The sequence below is a fragment of the Trachinotus anak genome, unplaced genomic scaffold, assembly GCF_046630095.1.
Source record: "Trachinotus anak isolate AG129_WGS33_773 ecotype Australia unplaced genomic scaffold, CSIRO_AGI_Tana_v1 ptg000009l, whole genome shotgun sequence".
NCBI lineage: Eukaryota > Metazoa > Chordata > Actinopteri > Carangiformes > Carangidae > Trachinotus > Trachinotus anak.
The window spans coordinates 20,855,205-20,875,049 of record NW_027273860.1 but is presented as its reverse complement, the minus strand read 5'-3'; the positions used below and the strand labels follow the sequence as shown (position 1 = coordinate 20,875,049).

Here is a 19,845-nt window from a genome sequence, read left to right as displayed (position 1 = left end):
TGATACTGAGTTCTTAGGCCAATGTGTGAGTTTACTCTGAAGTGTCTGCGATGTTGATTTCTGTGTGTGCAGGACTCCAAGCTGCCTCTGCCCTTACGGAACAATCTTCTCGACCTTTTTGGCCAAATTGAACGCGAGTTTGAAAATCTTTACATTGAAAACCTTGAATGTGAGTAACTGAAGATTTAGATTTTCTTTTTTTTTTTTATTGATCTCCAGGTGCTGACTGGCTAACAATGGTTGCAGAGCACAGGTAATGTTTGCTTACCCTGTCACTGTGCTAACATTACAGTACGGCGGGAAATTGACTCCCTGAATGAGCGTCTGACTGGAGATGGACAGACCATCGAGGGGGGAGACCCCACCAAGGGAGCCCTGAAAACAAAAGGTCCAGTATTTCCTACACACGTCTTATTACTCTTTAGGCTTTTGTACTTCTAAATACTTTTAACAAAAACTTCCTCTTGGTGGATGTGTGGCATCCAAGTGAAGGTATATACTATATCTCAGTGCCATGGTGGCTAGAAAATTCTGCCTGGAAAACTTTAGTTACTTCAACACTGGTATACATAAGAGATTTAATCAATATATTGTTTAATTATTATCTTTATAATAGAGACCTTAAAACATACCTTTACAGGAAGGCTTTTAGTTAATCCATTTCTTATCTTGAGTCTTATCTTTTTAGCTTGCTTTAGATTTTTCTTTCTTTTTAATTTCTTTTTATTTTATTTATTCATGGGTTCTGTGCTATTTAATTGTCTGTGCATTGTCTGCTTGCTTTTGTTTTTAATGTAAAGCACTTTGAGCTGCATTCTATGTATGAAAAGTGCTATATCAATAAAGTTATTATTATTATTGTTATTATTTATGACAGAGTATTAAAAAACAGTCAACAGTGATTGGCTGCATCCTCAAAGGTCAGCGCAACTTGAACTTGGGTAAAAGTTGAAACAAATTAAAATTTTTGGCACAGTCAAGGAGAAAGCAGCGTGTAGAAGCAGTGTCTCTAACATCTTTATATGATGTGTTTATCTTAAAAGATATTATTGCCCAACAACTTTGTGAAATACTCACACATATGTATGTTGCAGCCTCTGTGAAAATGTGATGAATTAGACATGGACATGACTTATAGTCATAGTGCAGCAGTAAAGAGGAACTTTCAGAAAAAACACCTGTGTTTCAGTCTGACAGGTTGATTGTAAGGCTGGTTAAAGGTCCCCTATTGTATAAAGGTAGATGTCCATGCGTTTTTTGATTATAAAGCAGGTCTAGGTTCTATATTAATACTGTGAAAGTATCAAAGCCTCAGTCCACAGAGAAATGCACACAGCCTGTATTCAGAAACTGAGCCTTAAAACCAGCCGTCAGGACTTCTGCAACTTTGTGATGTCACAACAAAGCAGTCACTGCTCTCAGCCCCTCCCCAAGCCCCGCCCACCTGGACCCACCATCCAACCTTTCAGGATTTGGTTTCTCTGAGTGTTTACCTGAAATCTGCTATATTTATATTGGATCACTACTGACCTGTTATTACCAGAGCTCCAGAGAGAAGCCTAAGAGAGGAGATGTAAAACTACACTGAGATGGTTTTTGGTTCTTAAAACCACAAATCTTTTTAAGGCTTTCAAAACTTCAAATAGAGCACAGGCGAAGTGTAAAATATGGGACCTTTAAGTCTGACATGATGCTGAACCTGAAACCTGACCTGACCAGGCTAGTCTCGAGGCTGACAACCAACAACTAGTAACACACACCACAGTTTTGTATTGTTGTTGACACTTTATTAGGTTGTTACTGCAGCAGTGAACCCAACTGTTGTTGTTTGTCTCTCCATCACACAGCCAGCCACAGCACCAGTCAACTGTCACAGAAGCTGAAGACCACCTACAAAGCCTCCACCAGCAAGGTACCTGGCCCCAGCTGAGTGAGCCTGTTCTATAGAGCCTGTGAAACTGGTCACCTGTGTGAATGACTGAGCTGCTGGGATTCAGGCCCAGGGTAAAGGTGCCAGACTACCACACTATCAGTGAGGGGAAGAAAGTGTTTGTGGGTAAAAAAAAAAAGATAAATTGTGGCCAGACATTATTATTGTGAAACTCTTGTGATTTATTTTATATGAAGATGTTTGGACTTACAGGGGATAATCAGACTCTGTGATTACATCTCCCATGACGTCTGCCTTTCTAATCTCTTGCCAATGTAGAGCTTGTACGCGTTCCACGGCAAAATAGGTGGACCTCGCAACTTCAGTGTGGCCACATGGGAGTTGTGGGGTGGAGATTCATGGGTAACTTCCTGAATGCTCTGTTTGTCACTACGCATTGTGGGGGAACAGCTGTGGGCTGGGTCTCTTTTTAACTAAAGTCTGACCTTGACTCCTCATCTCTTCTCTGCTCTGCACCCTGTCAGAGGTCATTTGGGCCAATGGCTGCATTTGTTCAAAATATATTTGTCCAGTTTCTTAAAGGATTACACCTTTGTGGAAGTGCCTGGTTGGTTAAGTTATTTTTTCATTACACCAAGTCTTTCTTCAGTGGAGTTGAATCTTAATTGCAAAATGTTGGACTGTTCCCACAGCACGAGACATGTTTATTAGGAGTCCGAATAGTTAAATTTTGACAGAGCGGCCTCACACTGAGCAGCCAGTTAGCTTAGCTTAGCACACAGACTAGAAACAGGGAAACAGCTTCCCTGGTAAAGGGTAAAAAAAAAAAAAAAAGCCTGTTTAATACAAACACTGAAGTGTGCCGGGCTGTTTCTTGGCCAGAGCCGGTGTCCACCGGCAACAGCCAAGAAATAGTCCAGTGTGTGACTTCTGTAAAACAGAGGTGTGGATTAAACAAATGAGACATATCATGTTAATATCCAGTCTCTACGCCAAGATAAGCTGAGCTAATTAGATGCTGGTATGAGCATCATAGTTACTGTACAGATGTGAGAGTGGTGTCAATATTCTAAATTTACTCTTGGCAAGAAAGCGACTGAGTCATTTCCCAGATTGTTTGACTATTCCCTTAACTCAGGGCTCAGCAGTGCGAGTGGTTTCCACATGTTGGTGACAGTTAGAGGCTGCAAGTGTGATGCACCACTGCCAGTGACTCTTGAGTTCATGTTTTGAAATTTCTTAATAATCCTTTCGTTATGTCAGTTAGCTCCTGCGTCTTTTGCTCAAAGTATGTTCAAGAGTGAATGTTTAAAAAAGATTAATGTTATTTCTAAATATCTGTGTTTAATTTTTATCTGTGGCCCTTAATGTTTTCTAGTAAGAGTACCGGTGCTCCTCAGAGTCAGTGTAAGCGTAGAGCCCTGTGATGGTTTACTGTAAGTACCAATGTTAAAATGTTTTACTTCGGTGAAACATGGCTTCCTCTTATTGTCACTTCTCCTGTTGCCTTTTCTTAAAGCAGCCAAAGTGTGAGCTAGATGAAGAGAGGGACACAATCCTCTTCTGGTTTGGAAGACAGAAAAACAGGGATGGGATGGGATCAAGGGAGGACTTCTTGGATTAACCTCCTGACAGAACTAGTTGCTATTTGATATTCAGCTAACCTCTCAGCTGCCTAAGACGTATGACCAGAAGCTGAATTTGTTACGACTGACTGGACCTGAAACTAGAAACTAATGATCTGAACTAACTGTATCCTCAGTTTGCTGCTGGGATGACCTTGACTGGAATGGGCTTCTTCCTGTTGCTCACTGCTCATTCTCTTCTAATGACAGCAAACAAATAAGGTTGTATCATAGTGTAATGTGAATGTAAACGCACCAGACAGAAATGAGAGCATATATTAACACAGTCTGACACATGTCAACCAGATGCTTCGCCGCTGCATCTAATGACTACCAATGATCCAAGCTTACAGCCGTGGTCAGCCGTCTGCCTGCTGCAGCATGTACAGCCAAACGCAACTGCCCCCTTAGTCTGTTCACCTGGACTGAAGGCCATGTGTGGGCAGACCACTAGATAATCTTATCTAGTCGGTGCACCACATGTATAAGTGCACAGTACTGGTCCATCCACTGGTACTTGAATTAGTTTGTGCGCAGTCCTGATATTAATACTCTAGTGACACAGTTTAGTGCAATTTGAAACCATAAACCTAGTGGCACTTGCGGAGACGAGCTCTGAAATAAAAGCAGAGCTTGTTAACAGGATGTACACACTCTTGGCTTTTTCTGGCAACGCTTCAAGAGGCCTGTATCACAAAGCCAGCTCTCTGTGGTTTACCTGCCTTCTCTGAGCTTAACAGCTGAGTGGTTTACAGCCAGTAAAACATATAAAATATACACCGTAATGAACCAAGGAGAAGAGAATAAAAAGATGTAGAAACACTAAGAATAATGTAATGCATTATTGTAATGCTTTGGCTATAAATAAGTGTTACGGCGCTTTTTTAACAGTCGGAAGCACGAATGCATTTCGGGCGTGTCCATTTCACTTTTGCTATTTTAACAGCGGAGAGAACGATCGCTGCTCCAGGCACATGGTTCAAAAGGATTGTAAGTCTCTTAATTATTCATGGGAGTGTTTTTGGCGTAACATGCAATAAACCAACCAGAGCGCCGTCTCCCATTCCCTTTCAAAGCCAGGCACACTTGCATCCTGGCGGATTTCTATTACTCTATTACAATGGCGCAGTGTTTCTATTTGTGGCGAGTTTGGTTCATTATGAAACTGGTGAAGTTTAGTGTCGGTGATGAATGGGAAACACTGTAGTGGATTTACCAGGGAGTGAGAAAGAACACTTCTCTGCAGAGCCACATCTGTGACGCATGGCGACGTTGTGCAACCACAGAGAACGCTCCGACCTTCTGAGGCTGAAATATAAAGTCCCACCTGATTTATTTTTTTAACACCTGAGGCACATTGTCAGCACACTGTGCCTGTGAGTGTGTCGTGTGCCCACCTGTGTAGGTGCATGTAACTCTCTTGATAATGCGCCTTTAAAATATCAGTGAAATACCACTGACCTCAGACCAGGTTTTTGTTGGTCAATAACACTTAATCACCTTCAACCGCCTAAAGATAACAGTGCGCCTCACCACACCTCATTTTAAGACCATGGATGCACAGATGGGCTCAATGTATTTGCTTTTTAAACAATGTGGACGCTGGATGGGAAAATGTATCTGTTTGAAACTAGTGAAGACACTTGCATTGCACCTTGCACTCAAAATGTCTCAATGTATACATTAATTATTCTATTCATTTGTCTCATGATTAACCAACTCTGATGACGAGGTGATGAAAGGTGATTCTTTGAAAGGAGCAGACAGGAAGGGGACAGACAGTCTGGCTGAGGAAAAGAAATGGCTGATAATGCTCAGAGGCTGCATTTACAATTAAATAACACTGTGCGCACAGTTAATATTCAGATATAATTGAAATTCATTATTCTGTGGTGTGTTTGTTTCAAACCGAGACCGGACACATAATTGTATTGTGTCAAAGTGTTTCCTCTCTGACACAATTCTGAGCAGCAAAACAATGTCTCTATTGCTTTTTAATTACTTCTCACCTTATTTTGAAATTTTTGTCCCTGTCAGGATCCTGTAGGAATTAGGATCAGTTTCTCCAGAGAGCTGTCAGGCTGTAAGCAGGTTCTGATCCGCTCTGGAGCAGGTTAAGCCTGCAGGAGGCGGCTAACCATCTCACTCTGTGATACAGGCCTGAACATAACCAAGCTTAATCTGTCCGTCAGACAGCAACATGAAACAACTACTGTTATGTCTAATAGTCTTAGGTGTGGCCATCCTGCAAGATTTCAATTCACAAACACAAATTATAAACCCAGCTGATTCACCTGTTTCTGTAACTGTGGCGTATTCGGCCATGTAGGTTAAGCCGTGCACATGCTGGTATTCATATCGTCCATACTGGTGCACCTGCATTTACTGTAATTTCACTTGACCTCCAGTTTAAGCAGCACTGTGTTCAGATCCAGGATCAGTGCTCATGCGTCGCTCTTGTTTCTTTCCTCTCTGTCGCGCCCTCCTCTCCTCCCTCCTCTGCTCAGATTGTGTCCAGTTTCAAAGCCACCACAGGGTCCCGGGCCTTGTGCCAGCTCCTCAAGGAGTACGTGGGCCACCGGGACGGGATCTGGGATCTGAGTGTCACCCGAACTCAGCCGGTGGTCCTGGGCACTGCCTCTGCAGGTACACCAACTCACTTTACTAACTATTTACATTCAATTGGAGAGTGAAGATTAAAGGTGCTGCACACAATATTTATATCATCATATCACATTAACTGTGATGCCTCGATGCAGTGAGTGAGAAATGAGGAACGTTTTTTTCCTTTATTTCCATCATCTGCCAAAGGGAGAAACTTGCAAAGCTTTATCTCTGTCTCTGCTGGAAATAAGATACTCAGTCTGTGTTTCAGCATTAAGTGGTCCAGACATGTCTCACCAAATCTAACCAGATAGCCCACGATGTGAACACAGAACCTTACGGCACTAAATCAACAGCTGATTACTGTAAAAACATGTGAATGGCTTCATGTTGTCCACCCTGTTCCCCTCACAGACCACTCAGCTCTGCTGTGGAGCATAGAGACTGGGAAATGTCTGCTGAGGTATGCTGGTCATGCAGGATCAGGTAATTAGACAATGAAAAGGATACGATACATGTAACAAGCACTGTTGTGTCTTATCTCCTCTAATATAACAGTGGCTGGATCATGTCTCAAACATATGCTGCAGGTTACTGCCAGATATAACAGCATGTGCTCACAGGGACACTTGATGTAACATATGTACATGTCTCCTCATCTTCCCACAGTCAACTCCATCAAGTTCCACCCCACAGAGCAGATGGCCCTCACAGGTTTGTATCTGAACGCGTGTGTGTTAATTGTGTTGATCTGGGGAGGTTTCATATTTGTGTTGACGTGCGGAACATCCTCATGTTTGTGTGACCATCTTTTCCCTGCTTCTGTTTTCTCCAGCAGTCAGATGTGTGTAGATGTGGCTGTGCTGCATGTTTGTTGATGTGTACTTGTGTTTGCACAGCCTCTGGGGACCAGACAGCTCACATCTGGCGCTACATGGTGCAGCTCCCTGCCCCCCAGCCACCACCAGATGTCAGTGTGAGTAGCTTTGTAGTGTTCTCAACTGAAATATCCTGAAATTTTGATTAACAAGGATGGAGATAAATTTTAAAGGTCCCATATTTTTCACTTTTCTGGTGGTGATGATCTCCATCAGAAGATATATTTATGGTTTTAAGAACCAAAAATAATCTCAGTGTAGTTTTACATCTCCTCTCTCAGGCTTCTCTCTGGAGCTCTAGTAGCAACAAGTCAGTGAGCCAATCAGAAGAGATGATCTGAGCCTCTTTTCTGATTGGCTGAGGGCGGTGACTGCTTTGTTGTGACATCACAAAGTTGCAGAAGTCCTGACGGCTGGTTTTAAGGCTCAGTTTCTGAATACAGGCTGTGTGCATTTCTCTGTGGACTGAGGCTTTGATACTTTCACAGTATTAATATAGAACCTAGACCTGATCTATAATCCAAAACATATGGACATCTACATCTAAGTACATTTACAAATAGTTTACTTTACTTTCCATGTGAATTAAACATTGCCTGGGCTCTTGTGTGTCCCTCCACAGGCTCCTTGTGACGACGACCAGGACTCGTCAGACAGAGAGGAGGGCGAGGTGGATGGCGAGGGCCCGTGTGAGGTCCCCACCGTCCGGGTCGCTACAGCAACCCTGAAGAGCCACCAGGGTGTAGTGATTGCAGCTGATTGGTTGGTTGGAGGCCGACAAGTAGTGACAGCTTCCTGGGATCGTGCTGCCAACCTGTATGAGGTGGAGACGTCTGAACTGGTTCACACACTCACTGGTAGGTGAACTGATACGGTACCGAGGTGCAGCAGTTTGTGTGATCATGTTTGTGTTTTACTTATTTAAAAATGTAAATGTTCATGTTTTGATGATGTTATTTCTTTTTGTACATTTGGTTCATGTTGTTCATCTTGATTTGATACATTTAGTCATCCTAGGTAAGGCTACAGTTCATTTCCAAATTAACACCAGGTAAAAGTTAGTCTGTTTATTTAGGAAGATGCATTTTTTCACATCAAACTGGAGAATCAGGGCTTTCCAACAAGCCGCTGTTTGTCCGTGTGAGTCACTGGCTTCAGGCAATAAAGTAATATGAAAAGTTAGGAAAGATATGGAGGGTGTTGCCGTTTGCCTGGTGCGTTGCATCTTTGTCTCGGTACGTTCTCTCTGTGTATCTGTGATGTAAGTTGACATCTAGAGTCCTGTCACTGGATTGTACCTTCCTGTTGGCTCCAGTGGGGGCTGTCACAGCAGGGCAGTGTTATTCTGAGCTGTGAGTGACAGAAAACAGACAGGAGGTTGTGACCACTCAGATATTTAGTGCAGCTGAGGCTTTGGAGCTGATTTTTCAAAGGGAAGAAAAAAAAACACATGAAAACAGCTCAAAAGAATGAGTATAACTCATGAACAGATAAAAACAGAAACTTCAGATCACCTCGAGAACAATCCCAACAAATGTGTGCAACTTTCTGTGTTGAAGGTTTTTTTTTTCGTCATTATGGTTTGCACTGCTTTTATTTAGAAGATAAGGAAAAAGTCAGTTTTTTTTTGTTGTTTTTTTATGGGCTATTATCCCATGTTACAGTGTACAGAAATCTTTTTTGAGTGACACGTAAAATTAGCTGAGGTTGTGCTGAGTCTCAATCTGTGTCTCACTTGGTGAAACTTTTACAGATGAGAACTTTATAAGGCAAAACACAAAGGTATGAAAAAAAAATCAAGAAAGAAAAAAACAGAAAAGCCTCAGTGTGGCCCTCAGAGGGTTAAAAGAAAGAGTCGGCAAGTAGGTTGAACCATGGTGCAGGCCTGCAGGTTTGTCATGTGTTCTGTTTCTTTTAATTCATTTAAATCATTTGTAAACCGTTTTCAGGATGATATTGGAGGACAGATACTTATCAGTCAGCAGCTTATGTAAACATTCATTTATCAAAAAGGCTCATGAGCATGAATATATTTGCTCTCTGTTGCAAAACGAGACTGAATATATAATTGATAGTTTACCTGTTAAACAGTATGTGACATAGAAGAGATAAGGAGAAGATGACAGTAAAGGGAAGATAAAATAGGGTGGTTGTTCATTCGGTTGTGAACAGAATCTGCTGTCTGTCTGGTTCCCAAATTAAATATGAAGAAACCACTGTTTCCTCAAGTGTGAGACTAAACAATGACTCCACATTCTGTGAAATAAGCTGATTAGTTCTTGTGCTGAGAGTTAGAGGAGAGGAGATCGACACCACTCTCGTGTGTGAAGGCTAAATATGAAGCTGCAGTCCACAGCTCACCATCTTAGCTTAGCTTAGCATAAACACCAGAAGGCGAGGTGAACGTCCCGGCTGGCTTCACAGAATCTGATCATCACCGTGGCGCTGCCAGGCAAACAGCAGTTAGTGCATCTGACCAAGCACTCGTAATCCCGCACAACAACACAACAGTGTCTCATCTTTACACATCAGTGTTTGTACAGATTGGACAAACAGGATATGACATGTTAATCAGTGAAGTTTAGAGGTGCAGGCAGACAGAGGCAGCTCGCTGCCGGCTTGTCCTCTCAGTCTGTTGAACATTCAGAGATGAGAGAGGTGATGCTCCTCTTTTCTCATGGCAAGAAGGCGAATGAGCAGATTTCCCAAAATTTAGAATGATTGTTTCAAATGCACAGCCTGTCACTCCTGCTGTCAGGGGCCTCTCAGTCACAACCATAACAGTAGAGTATAGATGTGATGTTGTGAAACAGCTCGGGGTCATGGGAGTTGTTGTCTTCACCACCATTGTAGTTGAATTATCCACAGAGGTGTCCTCCTCTCCTAAATAAACAGACCAGGGGATTAAAACCAGTAAAAACACTGAATCAAACAGTTTCATGTTAAGAATCAGTGAGTCACCAACGCACTTCAGCGGACACAGGATGGCTGGGAGCTGAGCTGTCTCACATTTCCTCAGCTTTTTTCTCTGATGACTTCAGATCCAGATGTCCGACGACTAAAATCCTTCATCTGGTCAAAATATGTAATTGAAAAGGTGTAAAAAGGGTTTCTTAGAATTGTGTCTTAAAAGTGGATAGATGTCAGTTTTGAGCTTCTGGCAGACAACCACAGCACTGACACATGACCACAGAGGATATGACATCATTGAGGGGCGACCAATAAAAGGGAACGTTACCATACACAGCTCCAAAAACATCTAGCCACTGGTGTAGTCGTGTGTAGAAATTTTAATGTGGAAAAGTTACAGATGATAATTTTCACAGATTTGGATAAATCTGAGGCAGAACACCTGGTGATCATTTGCTGCTGAAACTTGACCGACATGGACATGAGTCAAAGGCAGAACATGTTTCTCTTCCTACTACTTTCTTATAACAACCGTGTGTGTGTTTGCAGGCCATGACCAGGAGCTGACCCACTGCTGCACCCACCCCACCCAGCGGCTGGTGGTCACCTCATCCAGAGACACCACCTTCAGACTGTGGGACTTCAGAGATCCGTCCATCCACTCTGTCAACGTATTCCAGGGGCACACTGAGTGAGTCTCTTTCACACACACACACACACACACACACACACACACACACACACACACACACACACACACTTTCTCTCTCACTGCTCACTCCACAGTGTCAACAGTTGGAGTGATGGCCAGCTGCTGCAGTCTTCATTCAGCCCACCGGGTGGTGCTGCAGCATCTCTCTGCTCTGTGAACCCTGTCAGCTCTCTCTGTGTTTTTTTCCTCTTACAGTGCCACATTAATTTACAGACCCTGCTGCTCTAAGCCAAATCCTCCACTCGCCTCTCATTCATTACTTAGCACTTCTCCTCACTTCGACGGCTCGCTTGTCCTTCTCCCCTCTCTTCCTCTGTCTGCCTCCGTCTCTCTGCCTTGCTCTCCTGTTCATTTATCTGTCCGTTTCTGCGTTAATCCCCCACTCTGTGTAATTTGGCACTTCGCTCACTGTTAACACTCAATTGCAGCCGCTCATTTCAAAACGATGACTGTCAGGCTTGTCTGTGGCTTTCAGTGGCAGTGCTCTTTGAAAGACGTAAGACGTGTGCGTGCATGTGTGTGTGTGTGTTTATGTGCATGTCTACATGTGTGTGTCCTGGTTGGCTGGCAGCCTTTCATTGCAAGTAGGGGGGATTACATAGAGCTCATTACGTACGACCCCAACATGTATAATTCCTGCAGATCCCACTTTAATTCTCTCCCATAGACAATTGGTGTAATGAGATTAAGCACAGTGTTTCACAGTGAACGACAGCCCTCCTCTTCTTCTTCCCTTCCATCCATCCTTATGTCCTTCCCGATTGGCCATCGATGTGCTTTAAGGTGAAAACTTCCCTCCCTGTCCTTCAGTGGTGCATTTAAAGACACGTTGTATACCACACATTTTCTCACCCCTTTTTTTTTTTTTTTTTTAGACCCACCAACCCCGTGGAGCAAAGTTACAGTGTTACTTTTCCCACCTTCCCAATGGCGCCCCCATCAGAGTTTAGAAACCGTCCTACAGAGGGATAATTAATGAAAAGGTTGTGTAGGATGTGTTGATCTCCATGGGACACTGCAGATAGATCATATTCAGTTAGTAAATCATTAAGACTCACAAACCATTTCCACCGTACAGGTCTTTTAAAACATCAACTCCCGTATTCTTCATTAAGGGAATGAAAAAGTTTTATTGCCAGTAAGAAGTGAAAGCTGCTGTATTCTTGAATAAGAGTAGTGCTGCCGCTTAATACTTAAGAGGTAAAGAGTGATCACACTTACATTAGGAGCTTTACATTTACTGTCGGGCTGTGACGAATGATTATTACTCTCTCTCTCAAGAAATCAATGAATCAGTCGAAAAAACTGCAGAAATTGCTCAGATAACATCTTCATGAAACTCAGAAATACTCCCTGAACTGTAAAGTGAGAAAAGGAAAGTTTGAGAATGTTTGTCAGTTTTTGCTTAAATATGACATAAATGATTAATCAGTTATTGAATATTTGCAGACAATTTCTGTTGATCGACTGAACAGTCATCACAGCCGTGAAGCTATCGTTCAATCTTTAACAGAGATGGCGATTCTCCCCCCGACTGTCCCAAGGTCCTACTGACAACCATAAAAAGCCGCAGCTAAGAAACTGAAAAGCAAGCATTGCTTATATGTGATTATATACGTGAAACTGTTGCAGGACAAATTCAATTCAATATTAATGCAACACTATAAATAATATAAGCTATCAGTGATCGCTATGATGACCGTTGTTTATCAGCTCAACCCTACACCCCCGTGCTTCTAACACTTTCCAACTTGTGAGGATTTTCTGTTTCAGTCAGAACCAAGACATCTCTCTGCTTTATCTGTTGCTAATTTTCCAGAATCTCCAATATGTTGTAATGATGCATAAAAGGTACTCTCTCCTCATCCCCTCTGTGGAAACGGCAGAGAAGAGTGTGAGCGGTTTGAAAGGCGGGAGAGGTTGAGAGCTGGAGGGGAGACATCCTCTCGTTTTCACCGTCTTCACTAGCAATTACAGCTAACGCTCCCTGACAGTGAACCACGGCAGCTAAAAGTGCAGCATACAGCCTGGATCCCACACCCCCGCCGTAATTGCAGAATAATGACAACTGCACATAAGCTCAGAAAACGGCTGCGAGCAAACGAGGAGTGACAGTGGACAAGCTCTACAAACGGGATGCCATGTCGCGTTTGTCTGTCCGGCCCTCAACGGTTGATAGATGTGCAAGTGTTGTGTGTGTGTGTGTGTGTGTGTGTGTGTGTGTGTGTGTGTGTGTGTGACCATGTTCTGACTGACTGGCAGTTTTACTGTAGCAGCAGAAATAAGAGCCTCTCCAACCTCTGAGTGGTCCGGACCTGAATGAATCGTTTCATTTGTATTTTACATTTCAGGTGTTTGACTTATGTTCTCATCCAGAGTGGTTCACAATCACTGCAGTGTGAGATGTTCACAAATTTTTGCATCATTATAAGCCATTAAAATCACTCATCAGCAGTGAGGATGAGGATTTCAGCCACAGTGCCAGAGCAAATATTCCAGTTTGCCTTGCAGATATGTGTGTGATAGAGCTGGTGGGTAAAGACATAATAGCAGTGCAGAGGATTAGTTTCATCAGGAACCCCAGTGCAAATCCTCCTGTCTGGCTGCAGCATTTCCTTTACTTCACGTCTGATATTTGTCCTTCAGTCAGAACCTCAGTGATCGTCAGGGGCTGAACGTAAAGAAGACCTATACTCAGCAACAGGAGATTCATATACTGCTGTGAAACAATGAGCTGTGGATGTGAGAATTTCAAATCCTTTTATTTTTTAAAAATGATTCATTCTTAGAATGACTTAATTCAAAGACTGTCCCAAAGCAGTTGAGTGAAGTGCCTGTCAGAGCTCCCCGCTCAGTAAAGAAGAAGGTGCCAGTTTCACACTGTGATCGCACAAAATGATTAGTGGAATAAAATCTCCCTTTGATTGTAGATGCTGAACCTACAGGTGTGACTGCCAAACTGTAACACTTCCATCCTAATATAACCTCAGTGTTGGGGGAGGAAAAGGTAGGAACAGAAGCAGGGACAGAGACTGTTACAGGCGTCTTTGGGCTTCATGGGAGACGTGCACCTCTCCTCGACTTCTCTCCCATGATTCCCTCTGTATGTCTCTCTTCCTCTCCAGCTCCCAGCTCTCTAGTCACAAGGAGTCTTGACCTTGGCTGTCAGAGACACTGCAGAGATGCCATTAAGTAACACTGACTACTACCCCCCACCCCCCTCACCACCCATTCTACAAACCCTTTAACCTTAATCAACCTTTTAATCAATTACCTTGTCTGATTATGCTCCCCACACACCTCCCACCCAGCACACCTCCTATCCTCCTCACTCCCCAGTCTCTCTGCAGCTCCTGTATTCCCAGGTGGTCTGTACCCTGCAGTGTCAGAAGGTGCCTGTACAGCAGCTTCCCTGAGCCCCAGCCTCTCTAATAGTTTAGGCCCCTAATTAGCCCTTAATGCTGTGTCAGTTTGAATTTAGGGGGAAGCCAGTTTTAGCAAGAAAAACTAGATGTGGAAATGTAGATGGTGCTCTGTGAGTGTGTGTGTGTGTGTGTGAATATTAAAAGGTGTCTGCATATGCAGAGTTGTACAGTTATGGATAAAATCTTCTGTCATGGGCAGTACATTTAATTTCTAATTGCAAATGTAGTTGAACTGAATTGTGTTAATAGACGAAGGTCAACAAATCTAAAAAGTTTACACTTTGAGGTAAAATACGTCTCAACAGACCATGAATAAAGTGTTGTGGTGCTACAGTGACACTCCGGCCTACAAATCATATTCTCCAGATGTATGGCAACAGGCTTGTTTGATACAAGACTCATCAAAAATCACATCATCATCATTTTTATGTTTTTTCTGAGTAAAGTGAAAAAGTCAAAATTATCATCCAAACTGAAATCGTCACTCATGTCACAATCAAAATATCTGCCAAAATAATCTCAATAGGATTTTTTTTGCATATTGTTCAACTTGAATCTTTACTAAAATGTACAGTAACCAGTAAGTTGTCCATCAACCTGTGTCACTGTGCAGCAGCGTGTGCGAGCACAGGAGTAGAGATCTTGAGTTAACTAAAAGTAAAGAAGTAGTTAGCTGTAACTAATGGATACATGGTTGTATGTTTGTTGTATGCAAACATTTTGTAAGTATAACTGATTCTATATATTTGATAGTGTTTAGTAACATGAACACTAATCCATTCAACATATTAGAGTGGTTGAGATGGGTATTAAAAGTCATGTGATCGGGCTGAGGTGGTGTGTCACACTAAAAGGTTCAGAACCACAACCTAAACCACCCAATACCAGTCTTACTTACCAGATCACTTTCTTCAAATGTCAGGTTGGGTTACAGTGCCTTGTTTTATTTTTGTAATAATTGATTTATTGAGCATGAACAGAATCACCAACATTCGGCGGATGACTTTCAAGTCAATATTTAACCCATTCAGCTGTGTGACAGGAACACAGCACAGGCGTGATCCTGCCCTTCACATATCCTGACTGTGCTGCATGTGAGGATCTGTCTCATACTCCAGCTGTATAACAGGTGTGTCTGTGGGAGAGGGTGACCACACTGGCTGTAAACTATTCCCTCCCAAACTTTCCTCCTCTCCCTGAGTGTAAATTCCTAACTCTGGAGTTTGATCTGTAAAATAAAAAGCCTGCTGTCATCTCAAATCCCTGTACCTTTTGCTCTCTTCACTGCACTTTAACTGGATTGAGGAGAACTGTGTGAATCTTCTAAATATGACATACTTCTGATTACAAAGTGAACACACAAGGAAGAGTATTATTTTCTTTGTGTAACAGCATCTTCTGCTTGTGTGTGTCTGTCCTTGTGTCCCATCCTTTGTAGCACGGTGACGTCTGCAGTGTTCACAGTGGGCGACAACGTGGTGTCAGGGAGTGACGACCGCACCGTCAAGGTCTGGGATTTGAAGAACATGAGGTCGCCCATAGCAACCATCCGCACTGATTCAGCTGTGAACAGGTAGGTGAAGGGACACGTGACTGGGCGAGAGGCCAGGCCTTGTAGATGCAGGAAGTTCTCTGTAGACAACAGTCAGAGCAGACTCAGAGAGTAAAAACCTGTCTGAACCCTGCTCAAGGCCTCCTGACACCCAACACACAACACAGTATTATGGAGAACTATCCAAGGACATTGGTGATACATGTCATATATATGTTTTGTCATATATGTTTTCAGGCACATTCACATTAACTGGATATTTCAATTTTAAAGCCACAAGACCACCACTAGTCCTTGAAATACTCATATTACATCCTTGACAACTGGGTAAACAACGCCTGCTGATGAAGATCAGGTGTTAGGATGGAAAGATCCAGATCAGCTAATATATGTACTGTGAGCCTCAAAGTGCAATAGTTTTCTCAAATTTTTTTCTAAACTCAAGAATAAAGTTTGAATCTCAACTTTTTAGCCAACATGGATTGGAAAACAAAGAACAGGAAACGTGTAGTATTGGTTTATACTCAATATCAAACAAAATTTGGTCAAAACCTGTACATGACTGGGCGACGTAGTTTGACAAAATCACCACACATAGATTAAAGATATATTAAGGATATATTATACCCAGTCTGAGCTGTGATTTCAGCTGTATTTACTGTAAAATGATCACTGAGAGAGAAAGTTAGAAGAAACAGGATATATTTTTTATTTGAACTCTGAGACTTTTATTAGAGGCAGGTCTTTATTTGTAACTTCCACTGTTTGATATGTAGTATTGGTGTCTATTTTGAGTATGAAGCCTTGTTCTTAGTGACCGAGTTATTATAAACTCAACATGTCTTGTACCTGCTTCAAATTAAAAGCTCTCTAGCGTTTCAGTGGACAGAGACCCTTTTTTTCTTCACAGGGCTTTTATTCCTGTGCTGCAGGAAGAGTATTGTCTCATTTCCTGTTGCTGATGTTTCTGTTGTTTACATGTCATTCAGATCTGCTAGTTTCTTAAGCAGTTAGCAATGACTTCACTCTCTCCTGCTCTCTCTGCTTGATGTGTCTTATGTTTAGTTCTTCCCCTGTCTCCTTTAGTAATAATGATACAGGTAATGAAAGTAGTTTATTTGTAATGGAGGTGAGACTCGGCATATTGGAAGTGCTCCTCTGCTTCCCTGCAGGTCCCGACCAGCCGGGAAACCAGAGTGGCTCAGTTGACTGACTGTAACAAGAGGTGTAGCACTAAGCCCCCGGTCAGCAGCCATACACAGTCCAGTCATGTACCCGGCCACAATGGTCTAAGAGCAGCCCTGCAGACCGTAAACACCCCCTAATAGAACCTGTTTGCACCAGAAACTCCAACTCAGTGATGACGCATTATGCTGACCAGTGGTGGAAATATAATCAGTCCTGCTCCATGGAGCCCAAACACTGTTTAAAACTTGATGTTCTCCACAGTGAGGAGAAAGGAAAAAGTGTTTTCAGTTGTCAGTAATTCTCTTGAATGCCAGCAGGGAATCAGCTCTTCATGCATATGGAGTTGTGTGCAAACTAGAAAGTGAATTTCTGTAAATCTGGTGTTTCAGGATAAGTGTGTCTGCCAACCAGAGGATCATCGCTCTGCCACATGACAATCGACAAGTCCGACTGTTTGACATGAGCGGAGTGAGGCTGGCGCGGCTTCCACGCAGCAACAGAATGGTAAGGAAGGAGAAAAAGTTAACGGGAAGGAGTGGGTGTGTGTTTGATTGGTCAATATGTGTCACTAAAACAAAACATTTTTGTGTGTCTGTGTGTGTGTATGCAGGGTCACAGACGTATGGTGTGTTGCACAGCGTGGAATGAGGAGAACCAGTCGTGCAACTTGTTCACTTGTGGCTTCGACCGACAGGCCATCGGCTGGAACATCAACATCCCTGCACTGCTGCAGGAGAAGTGATGCCACTGACAAACTCAGACACACACACACACACACACAGTGAAGTAGGTGACTGACCAGAATCTCTCCATGTATATACAGTATGGTACAAATAAACACTGTAATCTGTGGACCTCGTACATGCTACTGAGCTTTAAGTGTTCACCCTGTCTAATATGGTGGTTGTGATGTATTTCACAGCTTTCCAGCAGCTGAGAAAGACAGTCCGAAATACGTTGTTCATCATCACCGTTGCTGTTGTTTTCCAGGACGCAGCTGTTAACATTGATCAATAAGAGCAGTTAATTCCCTAAACTTATTTGATTCTGTCTTTCGTTGTGCACGTGTGCAGCTGGAACCTGTGGAACGTCTGCTGTGTCAAAGCAACCGACACGGTTCCAACATTTTAAAGTCCCAGTGTGTACGAGGCCACAGAGCTGCTCCTCTGTATTTGAGCCCTTCACTTATTTAGCATGGATTGTGAATTGTGACGTGGCTAAACTGATCCTGATCTCCAGCCTTTTCTGTTTGAAGTAAATATTTGACTCCAGGTCACATCACTGCTGTTTGGTTACTGCTGAATGGACGCACTTGCATGTAGATAAACTCGGTGTGCGAATGTTACTTGTAAAGTTGTGTGAGAACAATTATGAGGTCGGGACAGTCTGTAGAATATGATTTCAAGACATTATGTGTATATTAAGTTGTGGCCTGACAAAGTGACCTGTGCTGCAGGTCGTCGCTTGTTCATGGATTATTGCCTCACTGTTACCCACCCGTTTGGGGGTGGAGCTTTGGAGAGGACAACGTGGTTCTGTGAAATGTTTTAATTCTTTTAGACAAATTTGGAGTGAAACATATCATGTTCAGGCCTGCAAGTTGTCTTAAAAAGTCTCCGACGGGACAGCGGGTCCTGTCTGAAGGTCTTCACTGATTCGAGTCTTTGCCTATTACCTTTGATGCTTTCAATTCACAGCCAGCCTCTGTATTTAATTTTTCAAACTTATGATACTGTAACTCTGCCTTGTTCCATGTTTACAGCCTTTCTTTTTTTCTTTCTTTTTTTTTTAAGAATTGCTCCATTTGGCCTTTCTGTCAGGATACAAAGTGTCAAGAGCATAGCAATAATGGGAAAACAACTGCACTTCTGTCGCTCACAAATCCTCTGTGCATGGGATGTGGTCAACATAATCACGCTATAGTAGTCACTACAGGTGTAGGTGTTCATTATCTGCCCCCGTGTTTCCTTGGTGTTAGTGAAATGCAGACCCATCCTCCTCTGCCTGTCGAGTCTCAGAGCCCTGTGTTGCTGTAGTGTGTGAACCCCCAAGTGAATATGTTGGTCACTGGTCATTTCTGTGCTTCAGTAACAGCCTGTCTATGTCAAGCTTCAGTGTTGTACACTCTGCATTGAACCCTACAGCCTCGTCTGACCTCTTGTTTTAGATGAAGCTGTTCAGTCTGTGAGAAGAGCTCTTTGTCCAAAAAAACAAAAAACAAAAAAAAACCAGAAGCAATAACACAGCTCCTTGATGTTTCTGGTCCTCAGAGTGAAGCTCATTTCTTCTCTTGAAATCAGTGAACCTGACCTGTCCTACACACTGAATCTCAGTCTGAGAACTACACAGGAACTGATCTGGAACTGGGTTTGACCGGCATCCAGGAAAAACTCTCTACTTGTTCCACATGTGCAATATCCTAAACATGAAGTCATGTTATCGTTTTTGATCTTCAGATGTTTAACTTATTTCAGTGCTGTAAATCCCATAAGACAGTTTATTGTGCTTGTGTGACTGGTGTAGCTGTAGCTCTGTGTACATAGGTTGTATAACTTACCCAAAAGTTGGCTTCAGATGACTCTTCTCCGCTGTTTCTAGCAACAATAGAGCCAGGATGGATTTTTGAAGTAAAACGTAATAACTTGTAGAAATGCCTTACCATTGCATTGAAAGTGGTGCATTAGCCTTATCCATCTGAGCATCAATGCACTTTTCCAAATGCTTGTTAAATAACTAATTGTGTTCCACTGCACAGTGCAGATAGGATTTTTACTCCTGTTTCATTCAGGGAACTCAATTTAGCGCCCACTGGTATCACTGTCATTTTAATCTGCAGGTAGAAAGGCAAGTCCGATTTGTGCCCCACATATGAATTCTAACTCGGAGGAAATATGATTTTGGATTGATACATTAAATTACTACGTGCCAGATTGGAGGAGTAAAAAAAAAAAAAATGAATCATATTCACCTCAGACTTCATTATGTGATCTACTTTGCATACCTTATTGTGACGGGTACGTGCTCTCTGACACTTTCCAATAAAAATGTGTGATTTCCTTT

General features: G+C 42.6%; 1 protein-coding gene across 3 annotated transcripts in view; it reads left to right on the top strand.

Moving 5' to 3' along the window:
- Positions 1 to 19,845, top strand: part of LOC139625599 (WD repeat-containing protein 37-like) — a 23,825-nt gene extending 3,980 nt beyond the window's left edge. For all 3 annotated transcript variants that reach the window (XM_071485730.1, XM_071485729.1, XM_071485731.1), the window contains 12 exons: positions 73 to 169; positions 293 to 388; positions 1,848 to 1,912; positions 6,024 to 6,162; positions 6,535 to 6,606; positions 6,790 to 6,834; positions 7,020 to 7,096; positions 7,621 to 7,855; positions 10,458 to 10,599; positions 15,484 to 15,618; positions 17,175 to 17,289; positions 17,396 to 19,845. In XM_071485730.1, coding sequence (XP_071341831.1) covers positions 73 to 169; positions 293 to 388; positions 1,848 to 1,912; positions 6,024 to 6,162; positions 6,535 to 6,606; positions 6,790 to 6,834; positions 7,020 to 7,096; positions 7,621 to 7,855; positions 10,458 to 10,599; positions 15,484 to 15,618; positions 17,175 to 17,289; positions 17,396 to 17,527 — 1,350 coding nt within the window. In that variant the 3' untranslated portion in view covers positions 17,528 to 19,845. The remainder of the gene's footprint in view (positions 1 to 72; positions 170 to 292; positions 389 to 1,847; positions 1,913 to 6,023; positions 6,163 to 6,534; positions 6,607 to 6,789; positions 6,835 to 7,019; positions 7,097 to 7,620; positions 7,856 to 10,457; positions 10,600 to 15,483; positions 15,619 to 17,174; positions 17,290 to 17,395) is intronic.